Genomic DNA, 25,590 nt, shown 5'->3' with positions numbered 1-25,590 from the left:
CTGCGTCCGGTCCCTCCGCCGCGGCTTCCCGCGTCCCCGCCAATCAGCGTGAAGGTCCCGCCTTCCCCCTCGAGCAGTCAGCGAATAGCTTTACTGCGTCTCTCCCCGCCCCGCTGGGGAGGCACCGCGTGAGCGAGAGTGCGCACGCGCAGGTCGGGGAGGGAAAGGAAGCGGCTGCTCCGCTCCGCCCGCTTCCATGCCCTTTTTTTGAGAGCCAATGGAAACTCACGGTTGAGTTGCATCATGTGTCCCAGCAACTCCAGGCAGATTATTTTCCAACTCTGGGTCTGCGCTCCTGCGTCCTGGAGCAGCCCCGGGCGATAGCAGCGCGGCGGTTGATTTAACAGGCGGCGGCGAGGCGTTTGGAGTTGGCTCAGCATGTGGTGCGGGAGCCCAGCCGCAGTGGTGGCCTTTTGCGCCGGGCTTTGGGTCTCTAACCCGGGGCGGGCGCAGGGCCAGGAGGCCGGGGGGCGGCTGGGCGCCGACTGTGAAGGTGAGCGGTGTGAGACCTGCTTGCATGGCGGTGACACCGCGTCGCAGTGCAGCTGTTGTCGGCTTTGGCTTCTCTCGGGCCTGTCTATAAATAGCATTTCACTTAGGAAATACGGGCCCTGGCCGTGGCTTCCGATCGCCTTCGCCCAAGCCTAGGCAAAAGTTCGAGCCGGGCCCAGTGACACCTTCAGGCCGCGTTCTTGGTCTTGCTCGATTAAACTGCCTCAGAGCTGGTGGGTTTGGATTTGGATTCGATTTTGTGCAAACGCACGTAGAGGCAGACGACCCTGGCTCCAAAATGATTCTGCTGCCCTAACCGGCGAGACTTGCCTTTCCTTGCACAGAAGCCTTTCAAGTTCAAATTAGTTTATAACTCCCCAAAGGAGAAAACATGACAAATTGTAATTGAGTTGAAATGGCTTAAATCAGAGCACATAACTAACATTTGTTAGGACTTTACAGGGAAAAGTTTCTTAACAAAGGCGTACCTTAACTCCTTAGAAAGAGGAGGAATACAAAAAAAGATTCCTTTTCTGTTCACAGAATCTCAGCTGTGGACTTGCACTCAGAACAGGTGGGTCTACGTCCCACCCAGCCTTCTGGCTCTGAGGCCACTGTACCCGGTTCTGGCAAAATCAACGTGATAATACCTACAGCAGAGGGCTGGTAACGAGGTCAAAGGAGATAATTAGCTGTGCTACCTCCTTCCTCCTGGACTACTGTAGCACTTACCTCCGTGTTTCATTCATTAAAATAATTAGCTTAGATGTATATCCGCTTCACCCTTCTCTGAGCTTTCGAATCTATTCTTACATGACAGGAAATGGTAGGTTCACAATATATGTTTAATGAATGGGTGAGTATAGACTGTAATATAACTGAATAAAGTCTTAACAATTGGAGTCCAGTTTTCTATCAGCCCTGCAATAATTAAACTTTTCTCCAGAAATTTAAAATACCTACATGATGCTATTGTCAAACTTTAGATATAGATATTTGTTCAGCCAAGTTATAATTTTCAGTTAAAGATCCCTTATAACTGGGTACTATACGTTTAAAGCAGAATTTGTGAGGCATAAACAGTTGACTGGCTTAATCATCAGTAATTTAATTGCTGGAGCTTCTACTTAAAAACATTTCAGAAGAGCCAGAGCCTCTGGATTAATTGTGAAGCTTCTAACATCTTTCTTGAATTTATTACAGCATATTGTGATTATTAACTTGCATGTCTCAGTAACCTGGGTGTATATTTCCTTATATTTTCCTTTTCCACTGTAGAATCACAACAAAGGAAATACTGGTTTTAGAACAAAAAGAAATAGAGTCTAGATCTGGCTCTGTTTCAGCTTATGAGTCTTTATCATTCGCCAATTAATTTTCCCTCAATGTATAAGATTAAAATTCTATACATACTGTAGGGCAAATTTCCATTCTTATCTTGACTACTCTGTGGCATGGGACACCAATGACTTCTTTTATCAGTAAAAAACTGATAGTTGGGCTTCCCTGGTGGCACAGTGGTTGAGAGTCCGCCTGCTGATGCAGGGGACACGGGTTCGTGCCCCGGTCCAGGAAGATCCCACATGCTGCAGAGCGGCTGGGCCCGTGAGCCATGGCCGCTGAGCCTGCACGTCTGGAGCCTGTGCTCCGCAACGGGAGAGGCCACAACAGTGAGAGGCCCGCATACCGCAAAAAAACAACAACAACAAAAAACCCCTGATAGTCCATGAACCACCTGGGACCTATTAATGTATTTTATTAAGTTCACAAAGTATTTTGAAAAAAAACATCTAAATTAATTGGCTATATTTTAAACTTGGGAGATGTCATTTTAAAAAGTTCAGATTTCTGGCTTATCTTGAAAACCAGGTGACCAGTCAAGACTAGCCCATATGTCCATATAGTGGGAACTGATGGTGGCTGCTCTTTTTAGAAAGGACATGTGTTCTTTAGGTTTTTGTTTTTCCTAAACTTGGATTGCTTTACCCATTCATTTTACTTGCCTGGGCCCTGTGAATATTCAAGTTTATGACTGCTTTAGGTCATGTGAAGCTTACTGAAAAAAAAAATGTAAACGTTTCTGAATTTATTTAAAAGGATTGTATTATGGGGCTATTAATTTTTTTTTACTTTGAAATAATTATACATTCACTTATGGGACTAATTTTAATAAACAAAACCCTATGACATAAATAAAAAGACTATGGTTATCTGGTTATAGCAATAAATGCATGCCAGGATCCTTAACTTACTAATTTGTTAGGTGATTTATAGTGAGATTAATCTCACAAGCTTCTTAGATAGCCTCATCCACCAGAGGGCAGACAGCAGAAGCAAGAACTACAATCCTACAGCCTGTGGAATGAAAACCACATTCACAGAAAGATAGACAAGATGAAAAGGCAGAGGGCTATGTACCAGATGAAGGAACAAGATAAAACCAGAAAAACAACTAAATGAAGTGGAGATAGGCAACCTTCCAGAAAAAGAATTCAGAGTAATGATAGTGAAGATGATCCAGGACCTCAGAAAACGAATGGAGGCAAAGATCGAGAAGATGCAAGAAATGTTTAACAAAGACCTAGAAGAATTAAAGAACAAACAAACAGAGATGAACAATACAATAACTGAAATGAAAAATACACGAGAAGCAATCAATAGCAGAATAACTGAGGCAGAAGAACGGATAAGTGACCTGGAACAGAATAAAGAAAAAAGAATGAAAAGAAATGAAGACAGCCTAAGAGACCTCTGGGACAACATTAAACAACATTCACGTTATAGGAGTCCCAGAAGGAGAAGAGAGAGAGAAAGGACCTGAGAAAATATTTGAAGAGATTATAGTGAGATTAGTCTCTTCATGTAAGCCCACAACAGCATCCTTCCCATGACAGGGTGATCATGTTATTTCCTCACTAAATATCTTTCAGTGATCTCCCAATTTCCTCCAGGGAGGTGCTTCTCCTTTGTTCTCCCACACTATCTAGTACATGTCTCATAGTGGAGAAATCGTTTTGGTCTCCTCCATGTGTGCATTCCTTGACAGTCAAGACCGTTTCTCTCACCACATCATCTCCAGTGGCTACCGTGGTGTGGGGCATAAGGTAGGCACCCAATTCTGTTGAAGACATGTACGCACATATGCTGCAATAAAATATTATATAGCTTTTAGTGAGTCAAAAGTGTATCTTTCAAAGTACAAGTTAGAATTCCCAACACCCACCCTCTAGGTAATACACTGACAACAGAGCAACAGTTAAGGTGTAGAAATCATCTGAAGGTATATTGTGGGAGTAGAGAAAGAGCTTTGAGGCATCAGGACACAGGGTTTCTTTTTCAGGAAGAGGAGAATTACAGGTCACCAGGAGGCTTTAACGATGGTTTATGCATGGACCATTACAGTAGGTGTCTCCCTTGCATACTTGGTCTTTTGCTAATTAAACTTAGCAAAATACGTGTTGGCAAATGTCTCGTTTTCCTCATTCTATCAGTAGCATTTCACACAGCTGATCAGTCAGTCCCTCCTTTTTAACACTTTCTTTGCTTGTCTTCTGGGACACACTCACTCTTTGTTCTCATCCTCCCTTACTGGCTGCTCCTTTCAGTCTTTTTCTGGTTCTTTCCAATTTCTAAACAATGGAGTTTGACAAGACTGAGACCCAGGATCTCTCCCTTTTGTGTGGTCTCATCCCACAAAGATCATTTTAATGTTGATGACTTACAAATTTAGTATTTGTCCTAGAATTCACCCCTGAACTCCAGATTTATATCCCCAGCAGCTCTTTACTGTTTGCAGTGTCAGACATTATATTAGGGGTCTCCAGAGGAACAGACCAATAGGATACATACATACATCCAGATAGATTTATTATAAGGAATTGGCTCTCCTGATTATGGAGGCTGAGATGTCTAAAATTTGCAGTGTGGGCCAACAGGCTGGGGGCCCAGGAGAGCCAACGGTGCAGAAAGCAGTCTGCTGGAGCATTCCCTCATGCTTTTTTGTTCTATTCATGCCAATCCTTTGTGTTCTATTCAGGCCTTCAACTGATTGGATGAGGCTTATCCACCTTATGGAGGGCAATCTGTTTTAGCCAGAGTTCACTGATTTAAATGTTAATCTCATTCAAAAACACCCTCCAAGTGGACACATCAAATTAATCGTCACATTTGTCTAGAAGTATCGCAAAGTTCACATGTCAAGACTGAATTCCTGCTGGTCTCCACAAACTTGCTTCTCCTGCAGTCTTACCAGTTCAGCAAATGGCAACTCCCCTCTTGCAGTTTCTCAGGCCCAAATCCTTGGGGTCATTCTTGATTTCTGTCTCCGCCCGCTGCCGCCGCCCCCGCCCCCACCCCATGCCACATCCAATCCATTAGTAAATTCTTTTGGCTCTGCCTTCAAAATACATCCAGAATCCAACCATTCTCATCACCTCCAATGCTCCCACCCTGGTCCAAGGTATGCAGCTATTTTAAGAAACTCCAAATGGTTATGCCTGCTTTCATTCTGGCTACCCTGCAGTCTATTCTCCAAAGAACCTCCAGAGGCATAATTTAAAAGTAATGTCAGATCACTGCACCCTTTTGCTCAAAACCTTTAATGGCGTGCCTTCTCAGAGTAGGACCCAGAGCCCTTACCATGACCTCAAAGCCCTAGATGACCTGGCATGCTGCTGTTCATTTGACCTCATTTTCTACCATCCTCCCTCTTGGTGGGAGGGAGGCTCCCTTATGGTTCTTGGACCTGCCAAGGACATGCCTACGTTGTTCTTCCCTCTGCCTGGAGGGGTCTTCCCTAGCACTCCACTTAAGGTGTTCTCCCACTTCCTTAAGCTTTATGCTCAAACACGACTTTATCTGAGAGACCTTCCCTGACCACCCCATTTAGAATAATACTATTACCTTATACTATTACTCTATCCTCCTTACCAAATTTATGTTTCTTCACAGCCACAAGATACTTTTATTTATTCACCAGAATGTAATCCCTGAGAGTAAGAGCTTTGTTTTTCCAACAACCTGTAGAGTACTGTCTGGCGCTTAACTGATTGCTCAATAAATATTTGTTAAAACCACGACACGGCTATATTATATTTAGCGTTCTGTTCCTAGTAAATAGCATTAGGAATGAATATGACTTCATGTTCTAAAAACTGACATTTCTGGTTGTCTAGCTGAAAACAACTGAAAACACTGGATAAAATAAAAATGTGAAAATGTTAAGTGTGAGTGAGTAAGGCATACCCAGAGGCCAAAAACAATGTGAAAGTGGAAACCAAAAGAGGTAAAGGGACCCCTGAAGCTGGGATTTTTCTTGAGGGTATTTGCCACCCAGGCAATTTAAACTTAGATTTTCATGGATGTAAAATAAGGAGAATGAATAAAATAAAAAGAATAATGACATAGCCCAGAACCTTCCCAAGTTAGGTGCGTCATACTGGATCCTCCCCCAATTAGTTTGGAACCCCAGAGAGCTAGACTTTCCTTATAAAAGGTGACCTGGAAATAACCACAATTCTACCACCATTCTTTAGAGACTAAAAGAAATTGCAGTACTTGAACTTTTTACTGAATAAAAGGTAAAACAAAAATGTCTCTTGATCACTCATACTCACAAGCTACCACACATATGCATTGAAGCCCAAATGGACACAGCCAACCCGGGTGATCCAAAACGTCTCAAACTGAGAATTTAGTTTACAGGGATTTCAAGTAGGCATCAGCAAATGTTAATCTCACATAGGAATCCACCTTCAATCCAGTCCCACAAAATTCTAATAATTCCCACAAAGTTCTAAGAAAGAAAGCTCACATTCGGAAAAATCACAAACCCATGGGAAGAAGAGCACCGTAAGTGACAGCCAGTTGAGACAAGAGACAGAAGAAGCATACCTGGACAGGCTTCAGGTTTTACAATTATCAGGCACTGAATATAAAATATTTTTATTATATTTAAAGAAATAAAGGAAGGGATTGAAAATATGAATAAAGGGCAGGAGGCTATTAAAAATGTCCAGACAGGGCTTCCCTGGTGGTGCAGTGGTTGAGAGTCCACCTGCCGATGCAGGGGAGGCGGGTTCGTGCCCCGGTCCCACATGCCGCGGAGCGGCTGGGCCTGTGAGCTATGGCCGCTGAGCCTGCGCGTCCGGAGCCCGTGCTCCGCAATGGGAGAGGCCACAACAGTGAGAGGCCCGCGTACCAAAAAAAAAAAACCAAAACAAAAAATGTCCAAACATATTTGGAAAAGAACCAAATAAACATGTACAAATAGAAAGTAGTGAGATTAACCTCAGACTAGACACAGCTGAGAAAAGAATTAGTGAGTTAGAAGACTGAAGAAATTGTCAAGAAGGAATCACTGAGCAATTAAGAGAATAAAAATATGAAACAGAGATAAAGGTACAATGCAGATCAAGAGAAAAATTCCCACATATGTTAACTGGACTTCCAGAAGGAGAAGAGAGAGTGTACGGGTGGAGCAAAAGAGATGATAGCTCATTTTTCCAAACGGATGAAAGTCATCAATCCACAGGTTTGGAAGTCCAGTATATTCCAAACAGTATAAATAAAAATACTTCCACATCTAACCATATCAGAAGGAAATTGCAAAACACAAAAGGAGAAAAGAGAAAATCTTAAACACAGAGAAAGAAGACTGATGAACTTAAAGGGAATGGCAATTAGACTGTCGGGTGATTCAACGTTGAAAGGCCCAAAGCCACAGCTAGTAAATATTAACTAGTAAAGCCAGGATTTGGACCCAGAGAGTCTGGCTTCAGAGCCAAAGCACTGAATCCCTACCTATACTGCTTTCTGAGTGTGGAGTTGGGAACTAATTTATTTAAGGCAATATTAAAAATAAAATTAGAACAATGAAGTAATATACAAATTATTCAAGAGCTTCTGGTTATTCTTAAGTCTTAACTCATGACAACATGTATTTTATTCCTAGGTAGCAATTCTCCCCTAGTACCGGTACCAGCAAGACTAATCTGGTGTCTTTTTTTCCTTCCAAAATCAAGCGGGAGCAGATAATGTAGGACTGCCTTCAGTTCTAGAAGGTGTGGATGGAACTGCTGAAAATAATGTTCCTAGCCCGCTGATAATTTAATAATTCCACTAACTTGATTTTAAACTTTATTATTATCTTTTCTAAAACGTTGTAGCTCTTTTCCTGCAGGTGACATTATTATATTTTTCAAGTACTAAGTTAAGGAGTAAATACTCAAGTTAAAAGACAAAGATTGTAAGCCTACATAAAAACATCCAACCAAATGCTTTTTACAAGAGATGGGTCTGGGCAAAAGAGTTAAATCTTTCTCTTCCACGGGAAAAAACTATAATAAATATCTAAGACTAAAAATAAAATTAGGAATTAGCCACACAAATATGTTATTTAAAATTTGTAAATTCCAAAGGAATCAGCTATAAGAGTTGAAAACGAAAGCTTTGAGTTTGGGGAAATGGGGAAGGGGAGACAAGGGACACTATTTTTCAAACTGAACATTTTATAACTCGCTGGCTTTAAACTTGGTGTGGGGTGGGGGAGGGACAGAGAGGGAGAGAGAAGAGACCTGGAAACTACAAGTATAAAAATTATTTTAGAGTGTTTTTCTTAAACAGGAGTGGAGAAATGGGATGTGATGTTGAGAGAGGTTGTGTTGCTTTTAAGATATAAGAATTAACAGCATGTTAATGGAAACAAGACAGGAGAGAGAGGGCAGAGGTGCAGAAGCAGGGAGTTGATAGGATCTACTTCAGCAGGTGGAAAGGTTGTCACAGTTCATTCATAGAATTAAGGTAGACTGTGCTGATACACGTGTTGTAGATGTGGTGGCAGAGCAAGCGAGAGTTCTTTCCTGTTGCTTTTTTTTTCCCTCAGAGAGATAGGAAGCACCACCATCGCTGAGGATGGGGTGGAGGTGTGACACAAGGTTTGAGAGAGCTGCGCAATTGTCCTCTTGGGAGTGGGAGAGAGTGAGAATGAGGTCAATGTAGTAGGATTGTTGGGAGCACTGATGGCTCACTGAAATGAGCGGTCATGAATTTACAGTGAGACCAGTGAGTACGGCTGTGCTATTTCCTCCAGCCATGTTCAGTGAGTATAGGTGCAAAGTTTTAACCAGGGTTAGGATTTTGCTGGGTGAGTCCAACAAGGGAGAGAGATGCAAGGGAGTTCAGTTTGTGTGCAAAGGAGTTATTATAATGTTGAACCACGGAATCTAAGCTGGGTGGGGAAGCAGGGTGAAGTGGTGGCAGAATCAATGAATAGTATGACCTGGCGGGGTCAGGGAATTGTTTACCTTGGGGTGTTAGAGGATGTGAGCTGGAAAGATGGGAGATGATGATCAGACAATGGGATGTTTCCACTGAGATTATAGAGGTTATAGTCATTGGTAATGACTGGACCTAAGGGTATGACCATGGTGATTTTTCATGTATTTTGGATATTAATCCTTCGTCAGTTTATAAGTTGTAAATATCTTCCTCCAGTTTGTGGCTTGTCTTATCATTTGCTTATGATTTCTTTTGCATTAAAAAACTGGTTAATTTTGATGTAATCAAATGTATGATCCGTGTTTTGGTCTCTTCTTTAAGAAATCCTTCTCTATCCTGATGCCATAAAGATGTTTTCCAAAGGTTTCTTCTAAAACTTTTGTAGTGTTGCTCTTCCCATATGTCTTTATTCACCTGGGATTCACGTCTGTGTGTAGTTTTGGATAGGTGTCTAAGTTTAACTTTTTCCATGGCAGGTGGTCCTAGTACCATTTATTGACTAGCCCATTTTTCCCCCACTGATTTTCAGCATCACTTCTGTACTCTACCAAGCTCCTCTAGATTTGTGGATTTGTTTCTAGACTCACTAGTTTGTTCCACTGGTCTATTTCTGTGCCAGTCCCACAGTGTTTCAAATGCTATAGCTTTAGAATTAGGTCTTGATATCTGATAAGGTCAACTCCCCAACCTCCTTCTTCTTCAAGTACTTCTTGACTTTCATTTGCTCTTGTTTTTTCATCTGTATTTTTGGATCAGTTTATCAAATCTATAAAAAAGCCTATTGAGATTTTCATTAGAAGAGCATTGAGTTTATCGATCTACTTAAAAATAATTATCATCCATAATATTGAATCTTCCCATCCATGAACATGGCTATTCTTCCCATTTCTTAGGTCTACTTTTAGGTCTTTTGATAAAGTTTTCTAATTTCTTTCCTTCAAAGTCTTGCTATACTATGAAATTTATTCCAGGTTACCCTAGAATTCGCCACTCTTCCTCATGCCATTTCCCTAAAATTCTTTCTAATGTGAGGGCTGCTGTTTTCCGGCATATGCTCTGGCCTCCATGTCCTTCTCTGATTGCTTGGACACTTCCCCTTTGGGACAACAACGTGGGAAAGCAGCCTCCTTCTAATTCATAGTACCCTAGTGGATAAGCATGTGGGCCCAGAGGGAGACCATCTGGGGTCAAACTCCCTCTACCACTTACTGGGCAAGCTCACTGGCCTCTCTCTGACTCAGGTTCTTCTTGTGTAAAATGAGGATAGTAATGTATCTACATCCGAGTTTTGTTCTGAGACTTGAATAAGTTGATCCACGTAAAGTACTCAGAACAGTGCTAACCAATGGTAACGGTGGTTGTTCTTATTGCCTGTGCCTCTTCTGAGGGTCATCTCTTCACTGACTCTGGACCGTGGGATTGAATATGATTGTTCCGACTGGGGTTCAAACTGGAACATACAGGCAGATGCAGACTACCAAGGGGCTTCATTCCAGACACATGTTCTGTTTTTTCTCTATACTTTAAACAAAGCTGTCCCAAGCATCATATCCCAGAGGAGGCAATATTTTCTTTTAGGGTGAGTGACATTTTGTGGGAAAGTTCTCCTATTAAGTGGAACTTGGTTCCACAGATTGACGGATTGATTCAATAAGCTCATGTTATTCAAGGCCCAACACTAAGCTAAAAGCTACAGGCCTGAAACCATTCTTAAGATATGAATTTAATTTGTCACAATGCATTGAATCATACTTACTTTTTTATTTGGTGGGAGAAACATATACATAGGTGTGGTAGTGGTGATATTGTACACAAATACATAATTTATTTGTTCCTTCTAGTGTGTCAAGAATTCTTGAACCGATTCTACAACTCCTTGATAGCCAGAGGAGTCAACTTTTCTCTGGACACCATAGAAAAAGAATTGATCAGCTTTTGCTTGGGTGTCAAAGGAAAAGAAAACCGCCTGGTATGGTAAATCTTCACCTTTCATTTTCTCCCTGTGCTCAGAGAAAACTGCTAATCGTTTCATTTCTCATCTTGAATTTAATGTTCTCCTTCTTCGATGCTTGCCTCAAGCCTGCTCACTGCAGAAAGCAAGCAGAAATTGATCTTTCAGGGAAATGGAGTCAATGTATTTTCATCTAGAATATGTCTCATTTCATTTGGCTTTTTGAAAAAACCATAGGCAACCAATCCCACGATTTCTTAAAGGAAATTATACAACTGAATTCCTAATGAGAATTTACTGTCCTGAGTTAAGAGTGGGTAGACTTTCCACTTCTTATCAAGACAATTAGTGAAACATATCAAAATATTTTTACATCATTATTTATGCATAATTAATGAAGTACTTTTATTATCTTGTAATGGTGTTTCCTGGGTATACACAAATGACCTGTTTCAATATACTGTTTTTACAGCACTAAAGACAAGCTTGGGCCAATTCATTTTGCCTAAAATCGTCATGTTGAATCTGTCAGTTAAATTTTCCTCGTTGACTGCTCACCACTGACACACTATAAAAGTCTCAGCATTTGTCTGCACCATTAAGCTTTATATTTTTAAACGTCAAACGCTTGTCAGGGAGCTTGAAAGGCAGTAGAACATGATGGAACAGGGCATGGACTCCAGAGCCAAAAGGCTAGATTTTTAAATTAATTCGGTCTTTTCTTCTCGCTAGTTGGGTGACCTCCAGTTGGCTTGGGTGTAAAATACTAGTACCTACGTCACAGGATTGTTATGAGAATTAAATACATCAATACCTTTAAAGCCCTGAGAGCAGTGTCTCGGCGCAGATAAAACATTTAGCAAGTGTTAGCTCTTATCAGTAGTCTTTAAGCATCATGTGAATTGCAGGGCGCTTCTAATTAGGCTGATCCTGGGAATGGAGCCATTGGTTTTCTGGTGTCTTAGCAGGGGTTAAATTTAAAAGCTGGGCCACAAAAACTAGGTTAACCTCTTTCTCACTTCTTGAAACTATACTACTTGCTTTTTTTCAGTGTCTGGGCCCCTAAAGTCTCTTCATTCCCCTTCAGTGCTACTATCTAGGAGCAACAAAAGATGCGGCCACAAAGATCCTAAGTGAGGTCACTCGCCCAATGAGCGTGCACATGCCTGCAGTGAAGATTTGCGAGAAGCTGAAGAAGATGGACAGTCAGATCTGTGAGCTGAAATATGGTATAACGGAGTCAAATGGTTTTTTCCCCAAAGGTCCAGCATATTGCCAATTCTGTAAACATAGGGCCAGTTTCTAAAAAGTCAGCGTTAGAAAGAAAGAAGCTCTACACTTGCTAATAGGGTGCTGGACTGCTGTGTGGTGCCTAGTGCCATCTGAACTTCTTGGGGGAAGAGAAATGAAATCTGGTACAGTCAGCATTAGGTAAAACTGCCCACCCAAATGGCAAAGTTTAACCTCTAAAATCACCAAGGCGTTGTCAACTACATATGGCAAGGAAGAGTTCAGAATTTCAAGGGAGCAGCTACTCGTGGTGAATTAGCTCTTGGTAACCTATTAGGACAAAAGCTGCATCTATTCAAAGGGGATGTAAGGACTCTGAAGTTTTAAATGGGACTCTAATGTTCTTCCTAGAGCTATCATTCTGCCAGCTTCAACTTTTAGGAAATAGGTTATTCACATCAAAGCAGGTTTTACCTGACGAAATAGCCTTATCAAGGGTGCCTAAAATAAACAGCCAGAAAAGGAAGATGTCCTATTTAAAGCATTATCCTTGGCCTTATAAATTTTACATACATAGATCTATTCTTATACAGAGGATTTGTATCTGGGCCAGTCTTTCGGGTAGATTGATTAGGTATCATAAAAGGCTGGAGGGGGACTTCCCTGGTGGCCCAGTGGTTAAGACTCTGTGCTCCCAATGCAGGGGGCCAGGGTTCAATCCCTGGTCAGGGAACTGGATCCCGCATGCCACAACTAAAGATCCCGCATGCTACAAGGAAGATCCTGAGTGCGCAACTAAGACCCGGTGCAGCCAAAGAAATAAATAAAATAAAAGGCTGGGGGATTCCCCACTTAGCCTATCCTAACACCTGTAATTCCACCAGTAGAAATCCATTTCCTTTGCTTACGTCATTGTTTGATGTTACATACCTGGCATAGTCTTGTAAACTACCTAAGTAATTAGCACCCAACTCTGAATTACTTTAGTCTTATTTTCCAGCATAGCTGTGTAATATAAGCCTATGCACCATAGCTACACAGATGTCTTTAAATAGGTTTAAGGTCAGAAGATAGCAAAGACAAACTGTTTCTCAAATGGCCAAGGGCAGGCCCTAACTTCCAGGGTGGTTGATGAGGCAGATTTATTTTTTTATTGGCTTTCAAGTAATGAAGTAGAGGCAGGAAGCACTGAGTCCATATAAATGACAGCCCCCAAAGGGACAAAACTGTCCTGATTCTTCCATTCAACAAATTTCTTTTGAATAGCTTTTACTATGAGCAAGGGATCTTACCGGGATCCTTGAATAATAGAAAAATTAATCAGATATTATTGAGAAGAGGAGAGTACTTATTAATGTTTTGGCAATGCTGGCCACTAGAGGCCCTTGGGGAGCCATGGACTAGATTTACTGTTGGTATTGACCTTTTCCCTGTAGTTTTAGGGAGTCATAGAGGATTTCCCCCTTTTAAAGTTAATGCCAAATGCCAAATCCTCTAGAATAACCTGAAGAAACTACCAACACTTGCAAGAAAGTATTTTCTTCCTTCAACCATTTATCTTGAATAGACCACTAGTTCTAAATTCTTCCCAGCTTATATTTGGCAGGAAAGTTGAGACTGAACAGGGGCCTTTGAGCTGTGTAGTATTAATAATTTGGGCTATAAAAGTTTCTACTCCTAAAGGTATTTCGTCATGTCAGGCAGGAAATTAACAGACAAGGTAAGTGTAGACTTGGATTATGTTTTCAATTAGGAAGGTGTTATTTGGTTTTTGACCTGAAAGAATGTTTTCGCTTGCTCTGTTTTTTATTTTTATAAATTTATTTTATTTATTTATTTTTGGCCGTGTTGGGTCTTCCTTGTTGCACGTGGGCTTTCTCTAGTTGCGGCGAGTAGGGGCTACTCTTCGTTGCAGTGCACGGGCTTCTCATTGCGGTGGCTTCTCTTGTTGTGGAGCACGGGCTCTACGTGCGTGGGCTTCAGTAGTTGTGGCACAAGGCTCAGTAGCTGTGGCTCGCGGGTTCCAGAGCACAGGCTAAGTAGTTGTGGTGCGTGGGCTTAGTTGCTCTGCGGGATCTTCCTGGACCAGGGCTCAAACCTGTGTCCCCTGCATTGGCAGGTGGATTCTTAACCACTGCGCCACCAGAGAAGCCCTTTGCTCTGATTTTTAAAAGAATGGGAATCACTATTAAAAAATGTAAGGATTCTCTGGAGCAGAGTGTAGCTGACCCTCCAAATAAAAAAGCCTTTAAAATCCAACTTCTATTTATTTATTTCCAGCTTTACTGAGATGTAATTGACATATAACAGTGTGTGAGTTTAAGGTGTACAATGCATTGATTTGATATACCTCTATCTTGCAATATGATTACCATGTTAGCTAACAGCTCCATCATATCACATAATTACCGTTTCCTTTTTTGTGATGACAACATTTAAGATCTACTCCTCAGCAACTTTCAAATATGTAATACAGTATTCTTAACTATAATCACCATTTTGCTGTTCTTTTTCAGGATTGCTTGGGCAATTCAGGGTCCTTTGTCATTCCATACAGATTTTAGGATTTTGTTTTTCTATCTCTGTAAGAAGTACCACTGGCATTCCGGTAGGGATTGCACTGGTTCTGTACATTGCTTTGGATGGTACGGACATTTTAACAATACGAATTCTTCCAAACCACAAACACAGGATCTCTTTCCATTTGTTTGTGTCTTCTTCAATTTCTTTCATCAAAGTCTTGTAGTGTTCTGTGTATAGATCTTTTACCTCCTGATTACATTTATTCCTAAGTCTAAAATCCAACTTTTAACTTAGGGTACACTGACTGGAAGTTCTGATAAATCACTTGACAACTATGTTAGGTTATTAAAAGGCTTTTAAATGCCATGTTCTACTATGTAGGGGAAAAAAGGAGTGCTTCAAGAGGTCAAGTTGAAAAAGTCCTAGGCTGCCACTAATTGTAAAATAAGTCAACTTAAACGCTGTATCTATGTTCAGGCACACCCCTGGTGGTGAGGAAGGGGGAAGGAGACTTTCCTTCGAAAGAGAAAAATTGCCCCTTTCTCACGGGGAAATCAGAATCACAAGTATATTATAGATGAGCTTAATTATTTTTCTATTTTTGGGCTTGGCAATAGAGAAGTAGCTGAGATCTTGACAGCCTTTGCAGATAATCTGTAAACAGGGAAACAATAGTCTCGCTAGAGGAGTTAGATGTTGGTGATAGGTATTATTGGCAAGAATGTTAGGAGCCAGATTGGCTGGTACCGAGGCACCAGCCTTAGAGAGGTGGCTGTACCCCCAAAGGTCTGTCAATAAACCCTGTGATGATTTTGGGAATCCCAGTGGAGGGGTGGAGGGGTCAGGTGAGTTTAAGCAGAGATCCAAAACAATTAAGGATCAGTGTTAATGCTCCTAATTTTCTTCATGGGTTTGGGTTTCTTTAATTTGTATTTAAAAACTAGTTTACATTCTTTAGATTGTATTTAAATTCTTTAAATTTGTATTTAAAAACTAATTTGTATTAGTGCTTTGTAATATGTGTGCTCATCTGTTTTACCACAGACACATCTCATATAAAAGTGAATCGTAACTTTCTAGCTAGTTACAATCTATGGCTTTCAGTTGGCCGCACACACAGGGCCATCCCAAGGTACCGCCTTTTATTGATTCCATTCTTCTCACCTTAGGAGCAGCAATTAGGATGCGGTGCTATTTGTTTTATGAACATTGATCTTGAGAAGCCATGGAGTGGTAGCAAAGACTGCAAAGCTACACAGGCCCTGTTTTGAAGCGAGTGTAATTCCATGGAAAGAAAGTCCAACAGATCATGAGTTATCCCAATAGCTTTGCATATGATACATTTTTCTTAGGTATGTCTTGTTTTCCATAGACACGGGAACTGTTCCCCACTTTGAATCACAGGGTAGTCAGCACCAAGATAAGTAACACTATTTGCTTTTCTAAGTGTTTCATAGTTGGTTTTGTTTTTTAAAAATTGTGCTTTTCCTTTTTGTCATGAAGAAAAAAAATTGGATTTGGCATCAGTGGACCTGTCCAAGATGAGAGTAGCAGAGCTGAAACAGATACTGTACAGCTGGGGAGAAGAGTGCAGGGCCTGTGCGGAAAAAACCGACTATGTGAATCTCATCAAAGAACTGGCACCCAAGTACACAGCGACGTACCCCAAAACAGAACTCTGACCCCCCAGAAGCTGGTGCACCACTGATTGTGATTAGAGACAAAATGCCTCTCTAGGATACGGACGCGTTTGTTGAGAGGAACCAGGAATTGCAGTGTGTGTGGTCTCAGACTTCTTGTTTTGATATTATACCTCAGAATTGGTTACCTGGGTTTATAAGTAGAACTGCTAGTATTAGTGGTTTCTTAAATCTGCAGTGTACCAAAACCTACAAGTGCCTTTCTCATGATTTTCTTGTATGTGAGTTACCATTGCCTATCTCCTAAAACGGGGAAAAGTGAACCACTGAAAAATCGGTGTAGGAAATTGATTCTAAGCAGGAAGAGAGTGCTCAGAGGTTCCTATCTATGCACTAATTTTTTTTTTTTTTTTTTTTTTGCGGTATGCGGGCCTCTCACTGTTGTGGCCTTTCCTGTTGCGGAGCACAGGCTCCGGAAGTGCAGGCTCAGCGGCCATGGCTCACGGGCCCAGCCGCTCCGTGGCATGTGGGATCTTCCTGGACCGGGGCATGAACCCGTGTCCCCTGCATCGGCAGGCGGACTCTCAACCACTGCGCCACCAGGGAAACCCCTGTGCACTAATTTTTAATTAAATATGTTGGATTAGAGAAAGACAAATATCATATGCTATCACTTATATGTGGAACCTAAAAAAAGGGTACAAATGAACTTATCCACAAAACAGAAATAGAGTCAAAGACATAGAAAACAAACTTATGGTTACCAGGGGGTAAGTGGGGGGAGGGATAAATTGGGAGATTGGGATTGACATAAACACACTACTATATATAAAATAGATAACTAATAAGGACCTACTGTATAGCACAGGGAACTCTACTCAGCCATAAAAAGGAACGAAATTACATCACAGTACTCTGTAATGACCTATATGGGAAAAGAATCTAAAAAAAGAATGGATATATGTATATGTATAACAGATTCACTTTGCTGTACACCTGAAAGTAACACAACATTGTAAATCAACTGTACTCCAATAAAAGAAAATGTTGGATCATGACAAAAGAAATGATGTTTAGCTTATCTAACTCCCAACTTCAACCCAAATGATAACCTGGCATAATCAGAAGTCTTTTAAAAAGTAAACTTTGTGTTTTTAACTGTAAATCACTCTACCTTCTAGCTCTCTTTGGTATCAGAAATAGGAGGGCAGGAAGCACTACTTGAAATTAGTGTTTCCCAGGTGAAGAAAACCTTTTTAAAACCTATTTAAACCTACTTAGAATAGATCAAGAATCCACATGAGTACAGCCAACATTTTAGGGAATTGTATCCACACTCACACTGTTAACTGAACCAAGCTCAAAGTCATTTGCCCGGCTTCCTATCACACATTAGACAAGCTTTTGATAGAGGATTAAAGAATATTAACAGCACCTGTGGACAACATGGAGCTTTATGGTTCTTAATGCTATTTTATCAGCTTTAAATTGTAAAATCATTTTTGGTTCCATTTTCTGGCCACACAAGAATAAGAACCCCACTGTAGACATGACTGCCTCTCTGTGGCAGGTGGAGGTGGGGAATGACTGCAGGGCAGCTGGAGGGGACGTTCTGGGGTGATGGGAATGTCCTGAATCTTGATTGGGGTGATGGTTACATGGGTGAATATGACTGTCCAGTTCATCCAGCAGTACAATTAAGATATGGGCATTTTATTGTATGTAAATTATACCTAAAATACTGCTGTAGAAAAATTATTTGAAAATTAAGTAAAATCAATTGATTCAAAACATCTTGTTTCTTTAAGAATTGCATTTTCTTAGAGTCGCCATATGACCCAGCAATCCCACTCCTGGGTATATCTCCCTCTTGGGCATATACCCAGACAAAACTATAATTTGAAAAGATACATGCATCCCTATGTTCATAGCAGCACTATTTACAATAGCCAAGATGTGGAAACAACCTAAATGTCCATTGACAGATGAATGAACAAAGAAGATGTGGTATATATATATATATATATATACACATACATACACACACACACACACTGGAATACTATTCAGCCATTAAAAAGGACATTTTTGCCATTAGCAACCACATGGATGGACCTAGAGGGTGTTATGCTCAGTGAAATAAGTCAGACAGAGAAAGACAAATACTGTATGCTGTCACTTATATGTGGAATCTAAGAAATAAAACAAACTAGTGAATATAACAAAAAAGAAACAGACTCACAGATACAGAGAACAAACTAGTGGTTATCATTATCAGCCATAAAAAGAATGAAATAATGCTATTTGCAGCAACATGGATGGACCTAGAAATGATCATACTAAGCAAAATAAGTCAAAAAGAGAAAGACAAATACCAGATGATATCACTTATATGTGGAATCTAAAATATGGCACAAATGAACATATCTATGAAACAGAAACAGACTCACAGACATAGAGAACAGACTTGTGGTCGCTAAGGGGAAGTGGGGTGGGGAAGGGATGGAGTGGCAGTTTGGGATTAGCAGATGCCAACGAGTATATATAGGATGGATAAACAACAAGGTCCTACTGTATAGCACAGGGAACTATATTCAATATCCTGTGATAAACCATAAGGGAAAAGAATATTTTAAAAAAAAAGAATGTATATATATGTATAATTGAATCACTGCTGTACAGGAGTAATTAACACAACATTGTAAATCAATGATATTTCAATAAAATAAAAAAAAGTTCATTTACTTACTAGGAGTTCTTTTGGGGAGTGGAGGAGAAAATTTCCAGACTGAAAGTACACAATGAAAGTATAATTTTCACTTTGAAATGCCGCATAGGTAAAAGCATTTCCAGCTGGGCAGTTGGGATACAACTGAACTTGTCAGAGAATTAGTGGTTAGTAACTTAAAAATGAGAATAAAAAAGCTTTGATGTAATAAACAGCCCAAAGGGTTATTGTTTCTGGATGTTGGCAGCTTGGGCATTTTGTGTAAAGCACCTACTTTATTATGAATTATATTTTTTAAAAGTCCAAATTTAGGCTATTTACAACCTTTATGTTTGCTTTTCTTCAGTGCATTTTGAACCTATCGAGAAACTTGTCATTTGAAAATAATATGTGTGATGTCTGCTCTCAAAATCAGGTCATATTTCTGTGTCATGTTTTCAGGATATAAATCTAGGTAATGAGAACACTGCCCAGCAAGTCATTCAAATCCATGACGTTTAGTCTGGTTTTGATCTTGTTACGATGTGGCTTCTGACTCAGTAGGGCTGGGTGGGACCTGAGACTCCGCATTTTGGGGGTGTGTTTTTAACCCCAAATCTACAAGCACACAAGTTAGAAATCAGACATTCTGACTTCAAAGAGTGACAAAACGCTGGGCTAAAAATTCTCATCTAAACAGTGGTGGTCTGGGGCAGACATTATTCCTAATCTACTCTAGATCTCAAAAACTCCAAGCAGATGACCCTTTAATTTGGTTCCCAAATACACACGAGAGGCTAGATAGAGCACGACTTAAAAGTTGTAGTTATTCACTTGAGTATAGATACTTGTAATCTACATTCCACTAAAGAGTGTTAGCTTTAGAACTAGTTACCTTGCCATATAGGACAAGAAAATATTTGATTATCAGATCCTTAAAAAAAGCAGAGCATTTTGTGATCCAGAGGCCCCGTCTGTGGGTTTGAGCAGCTCTTCTTAAGAGTCTTTTCTAAGCAGATATCTGAGTTTTTATCCTGAGTGTCATCCAGAAGAAATTATTGTCAGGTGCCCATTCGTTCACAGTGTGTTTGAAAGAAAAATAATTCCATCAAAAGAGAAGTAGGAAAGGGAATGAGTAGTATGTATGATTAAGTTTGTTTGTTTGTGTTTGGTATGCTTTTCACCGGCAAAAACTTTTGAGAATTTGGGATTGTGTGGGCATATCCGGTGCTGAATTTCTAAAGCTCACCAGGATTTAAATTAAATTTTTAATGCGTGGGACCTACAAATTAAAAATTTAAATGTGGTTGTTGAGAGAGGAAAGGTCGTTGGTTGTCCATGAAGTGGATCAACTTTAAGGCAGTATTTTTTAAGCTTCTTGGGTGATTTCCCCGTGAGGCTGTCCTAGGTTCTCTGCGCATAATTCTGACATCTGCCTCCCCACGGTGATAGTCCCTTGCTGTGGGAAGCTCAGCCTATGCATTCAGCTCTTCCAGAGTTTGCTGGCAGACTCTGCGAGCCAGCATACATAGTACGGCACGTTGTGCATTTTCTGTGAATGTATCCCTACTTCTGAAGACACCTAGTCGATCATACTGTGTAAGAGATGGATCAACCCACATTTAGAACAAGGGAAGAAAGCAAAAAGGACTCATAAAAATATATAACACAGGCCCATGACCCATCACCAAAAATACTTGGAGCTAGGTATTCTTGGAATTCATAATTTTTCAGATGCTGGAAAGATAATATGATGCATATACTAAATATTTCATAATCTCATCTGGGCTTGTGGCTGTGCCCTTCCATAAACCCAGGTCAGGTTTTGTCATTAGGAGAAATCAGGCCAGGTTTTGCTTGTCAAAGGAGTTGCAAAAAAGAACTTGGTATTTTCAGAGATTTTCGGATTTCTGAGTCTTAGATGAGAGAGCGTGGCACTGTAGTTCTGTGGTGACTCCAATCTAGGGTTTATCAATCATGAATTAAGACTTCAGCCCTTCTTTGATAAAACCTCTACCGCCCATAGACTAGTCTCCCATAGACAGAACTTGTTTCTTCTAGAAAGGAGTTGAAAAGCACCTGGGGGCCTCAGAAAATTAGGACTCCTAGTGCCTTCTTTCTTTCTTTTTTGGTCACACGCCTTCCATGAGCATGGTGTGTGGTAAGCATGAAACACCCACCTAGGAACCAGTGCTCACCGGGCTGTCTTCCTTCCAAACGAGGTGGGTCAGCAGTGGTTTCTCCTCTTCAGGTCATGGTAGCCAAGAAGCCGAAAGGAGCAGCTGGGCTCCTTTCTGCAGCCCCCCACTGCCTTAAGAGCCCTTCTCTTTCCTCAGACTGAAAGTCTGCTCAGACTTTGCAACCCACTGTCCTGTCTTACAATCAGCTGCAGAAGACATTGTTTACAGGCTCTTGCCTTTTTCCTTTTGAATTTTTTAAAACCTATTTTGGAAAGAACAGATCAGATGTTGGTGCCTTCGTGACAGAGCAGCTATAAATACATTCTGAGGGATCTTGGACCATGCAATTTCTAGCAGGTGGTAAACTTGCTCACCTGCTTGATATTATCTAAGAATGTGTGTGTCTGGCCCAGGAATTCATTTCTCCCTATTTCTGAGTCTTCCACTGACAGCCAGATATTCACTTCTCATATACCTCTGTTCTTCCTGAGTCCTAAATGAATAAGTTCTTTGTTTCTTTCAAAAAAGAAATCCAGAAAGAAATTATGTTTGGGCCTCCCTGGAAAGTTCAGTGTCATAGCACCTTGACCTTGGGCTGTAAGTGCTCAAAAGCTTAGTTCAGACCCAGACTTTGCAAATGATCTTTGCAGTTTCTTTTACTTTCTCTAATATAGTTTATTGGTGGTTCCCCCAAATTTCATTCTATTGGAAAATCTTATTACTGTAATTAATAGCATCTTGACTATACAAAGATAGAAATAATAAGATGGAAAGAGTATTGAATCGGAATTTGAATTCTAGGTTTGCCTATGGCTGGTTGTGCTACCTGAGAAGACTCATTTAACTTTTCTGGCCCTCTGTTTTTCATCTTAGGATTCAGCTATCTACTTAATTGCATTATTGTGAGGATTAAATGGAAAAAAATATAGGTAAAAGATGTAACAGAGTGCCAGCTCAGGGTGGACGCCTCAGTAGATATTAGTTGAATCTGAATTGCACTTTTAAAAGTTTCATTTATTGTCACAGCATTGTACGTAAAGACATTTTAGAGATGAGGAAGTGAGAAGACATTTAGCAACTTGTTTACTGAGGCCAGGAAATGAATTCAGGTCACCCGGCTTCTGGACTGGACGTAACTTTTAGGCTGAGAAACTCAGGGGTGAGAGAGTTTGATGATTTGGAAACTTGGACTTCAATCGTTCGGAATAAGGAACATTCACACCTCATGCCTTACAGTTCTTAAAGGGATGGCAAATAAAGTGGTTGGAATTCGATAAATGATGAATATAATGTAGTCTAGGATGTCACCTGTGATCAGTAGTGGGCTATCTCTTTTATTTGGGGTAACTCGATATTTCTGGAGCATCCTTTAATTCTACACCCCTCCATGACGCTGTTGCATTTTGTAGGACGCAGGAAAATATAGGTCAACTATCTTGTCCAAAAAAAAAAAAAGTCTGAGTATGTTCATGGATATTTTTATTGCAGCCACATCTACCAGTTCTCTGGAAACACCTGGAAAATTTATTCATCAGCATGTCTCTAGAAAGCCTATACAAACTTTTGAAACTCAGCAATCTCAAATGAAGCACTTTGTGAGTTGTGCTTGATTTGAACGAGTTTGACTCTTAGTAAATTTCCCATCTGCCTTCCTTTTCCTATTAGACAAAAAAGATAATATACCAGAATGTGATAGCCTATTGTTCTGTTTTGAAGAGTTGCTTTTCACTTGTTTAAATTGTTAGAAATGTAAGGGTTGATATCCTTTTCCTATTTTCACAGTAATACCAACTATTTTCATCTGACCTACACCTATTGGAACACACTCTAAATTACATATCTCTCTGCTGGAGAGAGGGGAAAATGTGTAATATAGTGCTCAAGAAAATAAATGATTATTTATGAATATGCTTTGGTTATAAGCCTACTTACACCTTAATTTTAAACTTAGGCCTTCTATGAGTAAATTATTATAAGTTAAATAATTATATATATAAAATTATATATATTTAATTTAAATAATTTTATATATAAAATTATATATATATAAAATTAAAATACATAATTTTATATATATATAAAAGGCCACGTAATGCTTCCACTAATCATTGCAATTTACTCAGATGGAATTTTTCCCCAGCTGTAAGAATGATGATGAATTGATGATTTAATATTTTTAGAGTGACTTAGTATCATATACTTTTGGGGGTAGGTTTTACTTTGAAATAATTTTAAACACAGAAAAATTTCAGTTTCAAGAATAGTACACATAAGTCCTATATACCCTTCCCCAGATTCACCATTTGTTAATATTCCACCATATTTTCCGTCTCTCTCTCTCTACATATACACATATTATTTCTTCTCAACCCTTTGAAATTAAGTTGCAAAAGGTGTGATGCTCTGTTACACCTGTAAATACTTCAATGTGTAACAAGAACATTCCCTACATAGCCGCAGGACACCCATCCAAATCAGGAAATTAACATTGATATTGTACAATCTTCAATGGGGATCCCAGGTCCCCGTTCAAATTTCACTGATTGTCCCCATGATGTCCTTTATATGTCCAGAATCATGCATTGTATGAAGTTGGCTTGTCTGTTTAGTTGTCTTCAGTCCGGAACCAGTTATTTAGTCTTATCTTCCATGATCTTGACCTTTTTGAAGTGTTCAAGCTAATTACTTTGAAGAATGTCCCTCAAAATGTTTTCTCACGATTACATTCAGGTGTATCACAGGAATGTCTCAGAGACGACTCTGTGTTCTCAGTACGTATTATCAGCAGGTACGTGATGTTGATTTAACCTATTATTGGTGATGTTAATTTTTCTCACTTGGTTAAGATGGTGTCTGTCGGGTTTCTCCACAGTAAAGTTAATAAGAAATCTGTGGTGGGATATTAATAAGTATTGATAAGTATTCATTACAATGTTAATAAGTATTTTGTGGCGAGTTAGTTTAAGACTGTGTAAATATCTAATCCCTTGTTAAACCTTTATCCATTAATTCTGGCATCTAGGGGTGCTTTTCACCTGACCCGATCATTATTAAGATGGTTGGTAATTAATTATATATGCTACCATTCCTTCTATACATATTCGTTGGCATCCTACTACAAGGTAGACCTTTCTCTTCTTATTTATCTATGTCAGTGTGGATTCATGGGTTCCTGTTTTATTGAATGATTTATCATCCATTACTGGTACTACTGCTATTACTATTACACCTACTATGATGCTTCAGCTGGCTCAGATTTGGCCAGTGAGATCCTTTTCAAGCCCCTGTGACTTTTGACAGTCTCCATCATCCTTGGAGAACTTCCTTATTCCTCACACAAGAAAGCCAAGCACGTCTGATACTTTTGCTGCCCCAGCCTTGGAGTCATCCATTTCTGCAAGAAGCCCTAGTTATTTTCAGCTGAGAATGGTACTTAGAAATCAAGATTTAGGCATTGAAAGTGCTCGATGCTACCAGGGTGTCATCATTTCCATGTCCTCTCTATGGGTAGAGCTATATATACACATACATACGTTATCTGTACCTATGTATTCTGGAAACCCTGTGTTCATGCCAATGCCTCCAATTACAATCCAACATTACATGAGTTAGTTACTCTAGTCTTTCCTTTCCCAGATTTGTACCTCCCTCTCCAACAGTGACTAGCTGGCCCCCATTTTCCGCAACATATCTGATTAATTCTTTCAGATGTAACTCCCACTCATCTCCAGTGATTCTTTTTTTTTTTTTTTTTTTTTTGGCCACGCTTTTACATGGCTTGTGGGATCTTAGTTCCCCAACCAGGGATTGAACCCTGGCCTTCGGCAGTGAAAGTGCCAAGTCCTAACCACTGGACCGCCAGGGAATTCCCTCATCTCCAGTGCTTCTGACTCACATTGGCCAGTGCAGGGCGAGAGCCAAGAGGTCCCCCCAGCCCTGGTGGTATGCCAGCTGAGAGTCCCTCACCCTTATGGTTTTGAATGAATCTTGACTCTTTTACTGAGGGGCTGTAATCTAGCGGTTACGTGTGAGATCTCTACAGTCAGAATGTCAGGTTTACATAACAGCTGGGCCACTTGAGAGCTGTGTGATCCTGGGCAAAGTAGTTAACCTCTTCTCGGCTCTAAGATCCCTCTCTTCAAAGACAGGCCATAGCAGGAGAGCGCGGGCCACCCTGCTGCTTCTTGCTGACTTGGGTACAGATCCGGAGTCTCAGAATAAAGGCTTCTGCCTTCGCTGGTCCAGTAGCCATTGACCGAACGCTGAGCAGCAGCCTTCAGCAGGCCCCGGGGCTGGAGCATGTGAGAGGGCTTCAGGGAAGTGGGTGGCTGTACCAGCCAGGTGGACCAAGTGTCATCAAGAGGGCTTGCCTACGGCATCAATCCACTTGGGATAACTATAACCCAGTGCAGAATCATGTCCAGTCGTGGCCTTAGTTTCTTCACCTGTAAACTGAGGGTGGTGCTGTGGGCTCCCCGATCTTAGGAAATTGTTGTGTGAGGATCAACTGAGCTAGTGTTCCCCAGTGCATGAAGTGGGAGATGTTTAAAGAACATTTCTCACCCTTTACTCCCTTTTAAATCCAATACA

The 25,590-nt window shown here is 40.4% G+C and overlaps 1 protein-coding gene across 1 annotated transcript; it reads left to right on the top strand.

The window, feature by feature from the left end:
- The first annotated feature begins 293 nt into the window (after positions 1-293).
- Positions 294-18,727, top strand: CDNF (cerebral dopamine neurotrophic factor). The gene is made up of 4 exons (XM_082649158.1): positions 294-493; positions 10,611-10,738; positions 11,808-11,949; positions 15,977-18,727. The coding sequence occupies exons 1-4, from the start codon at positions 379-381 to the stop codon at positions 16,153-16,155; spliced, it is 564 nt and encodes a 187-aa protein (XP_082505284.1). The 5' UTR covers positions 294-378; the 3' UTR covers positions 16,156-18,727.
- The last annotated feature ends 6,863 nt before the right edge of the window (positions 18,728-25,590 follow it).

The sequence above is a fragment of the Grampus griseus genome (assembly GCF_964374135.1).
Source record: "Grampus griseus genome assembly, chromosome: 2".
Classification (NCBI taxonomy): Eukaryota; Metazoa; Chordata; class Mammalia; order Artiodactyla; family Delphinidae; genus Grampus; species Grampus griseus.
The sequence above is the reverse complement of the archived record's forward strand: the minus strand, read 5'-3'. Positions and strand labels throughout refer to the sequence as shown.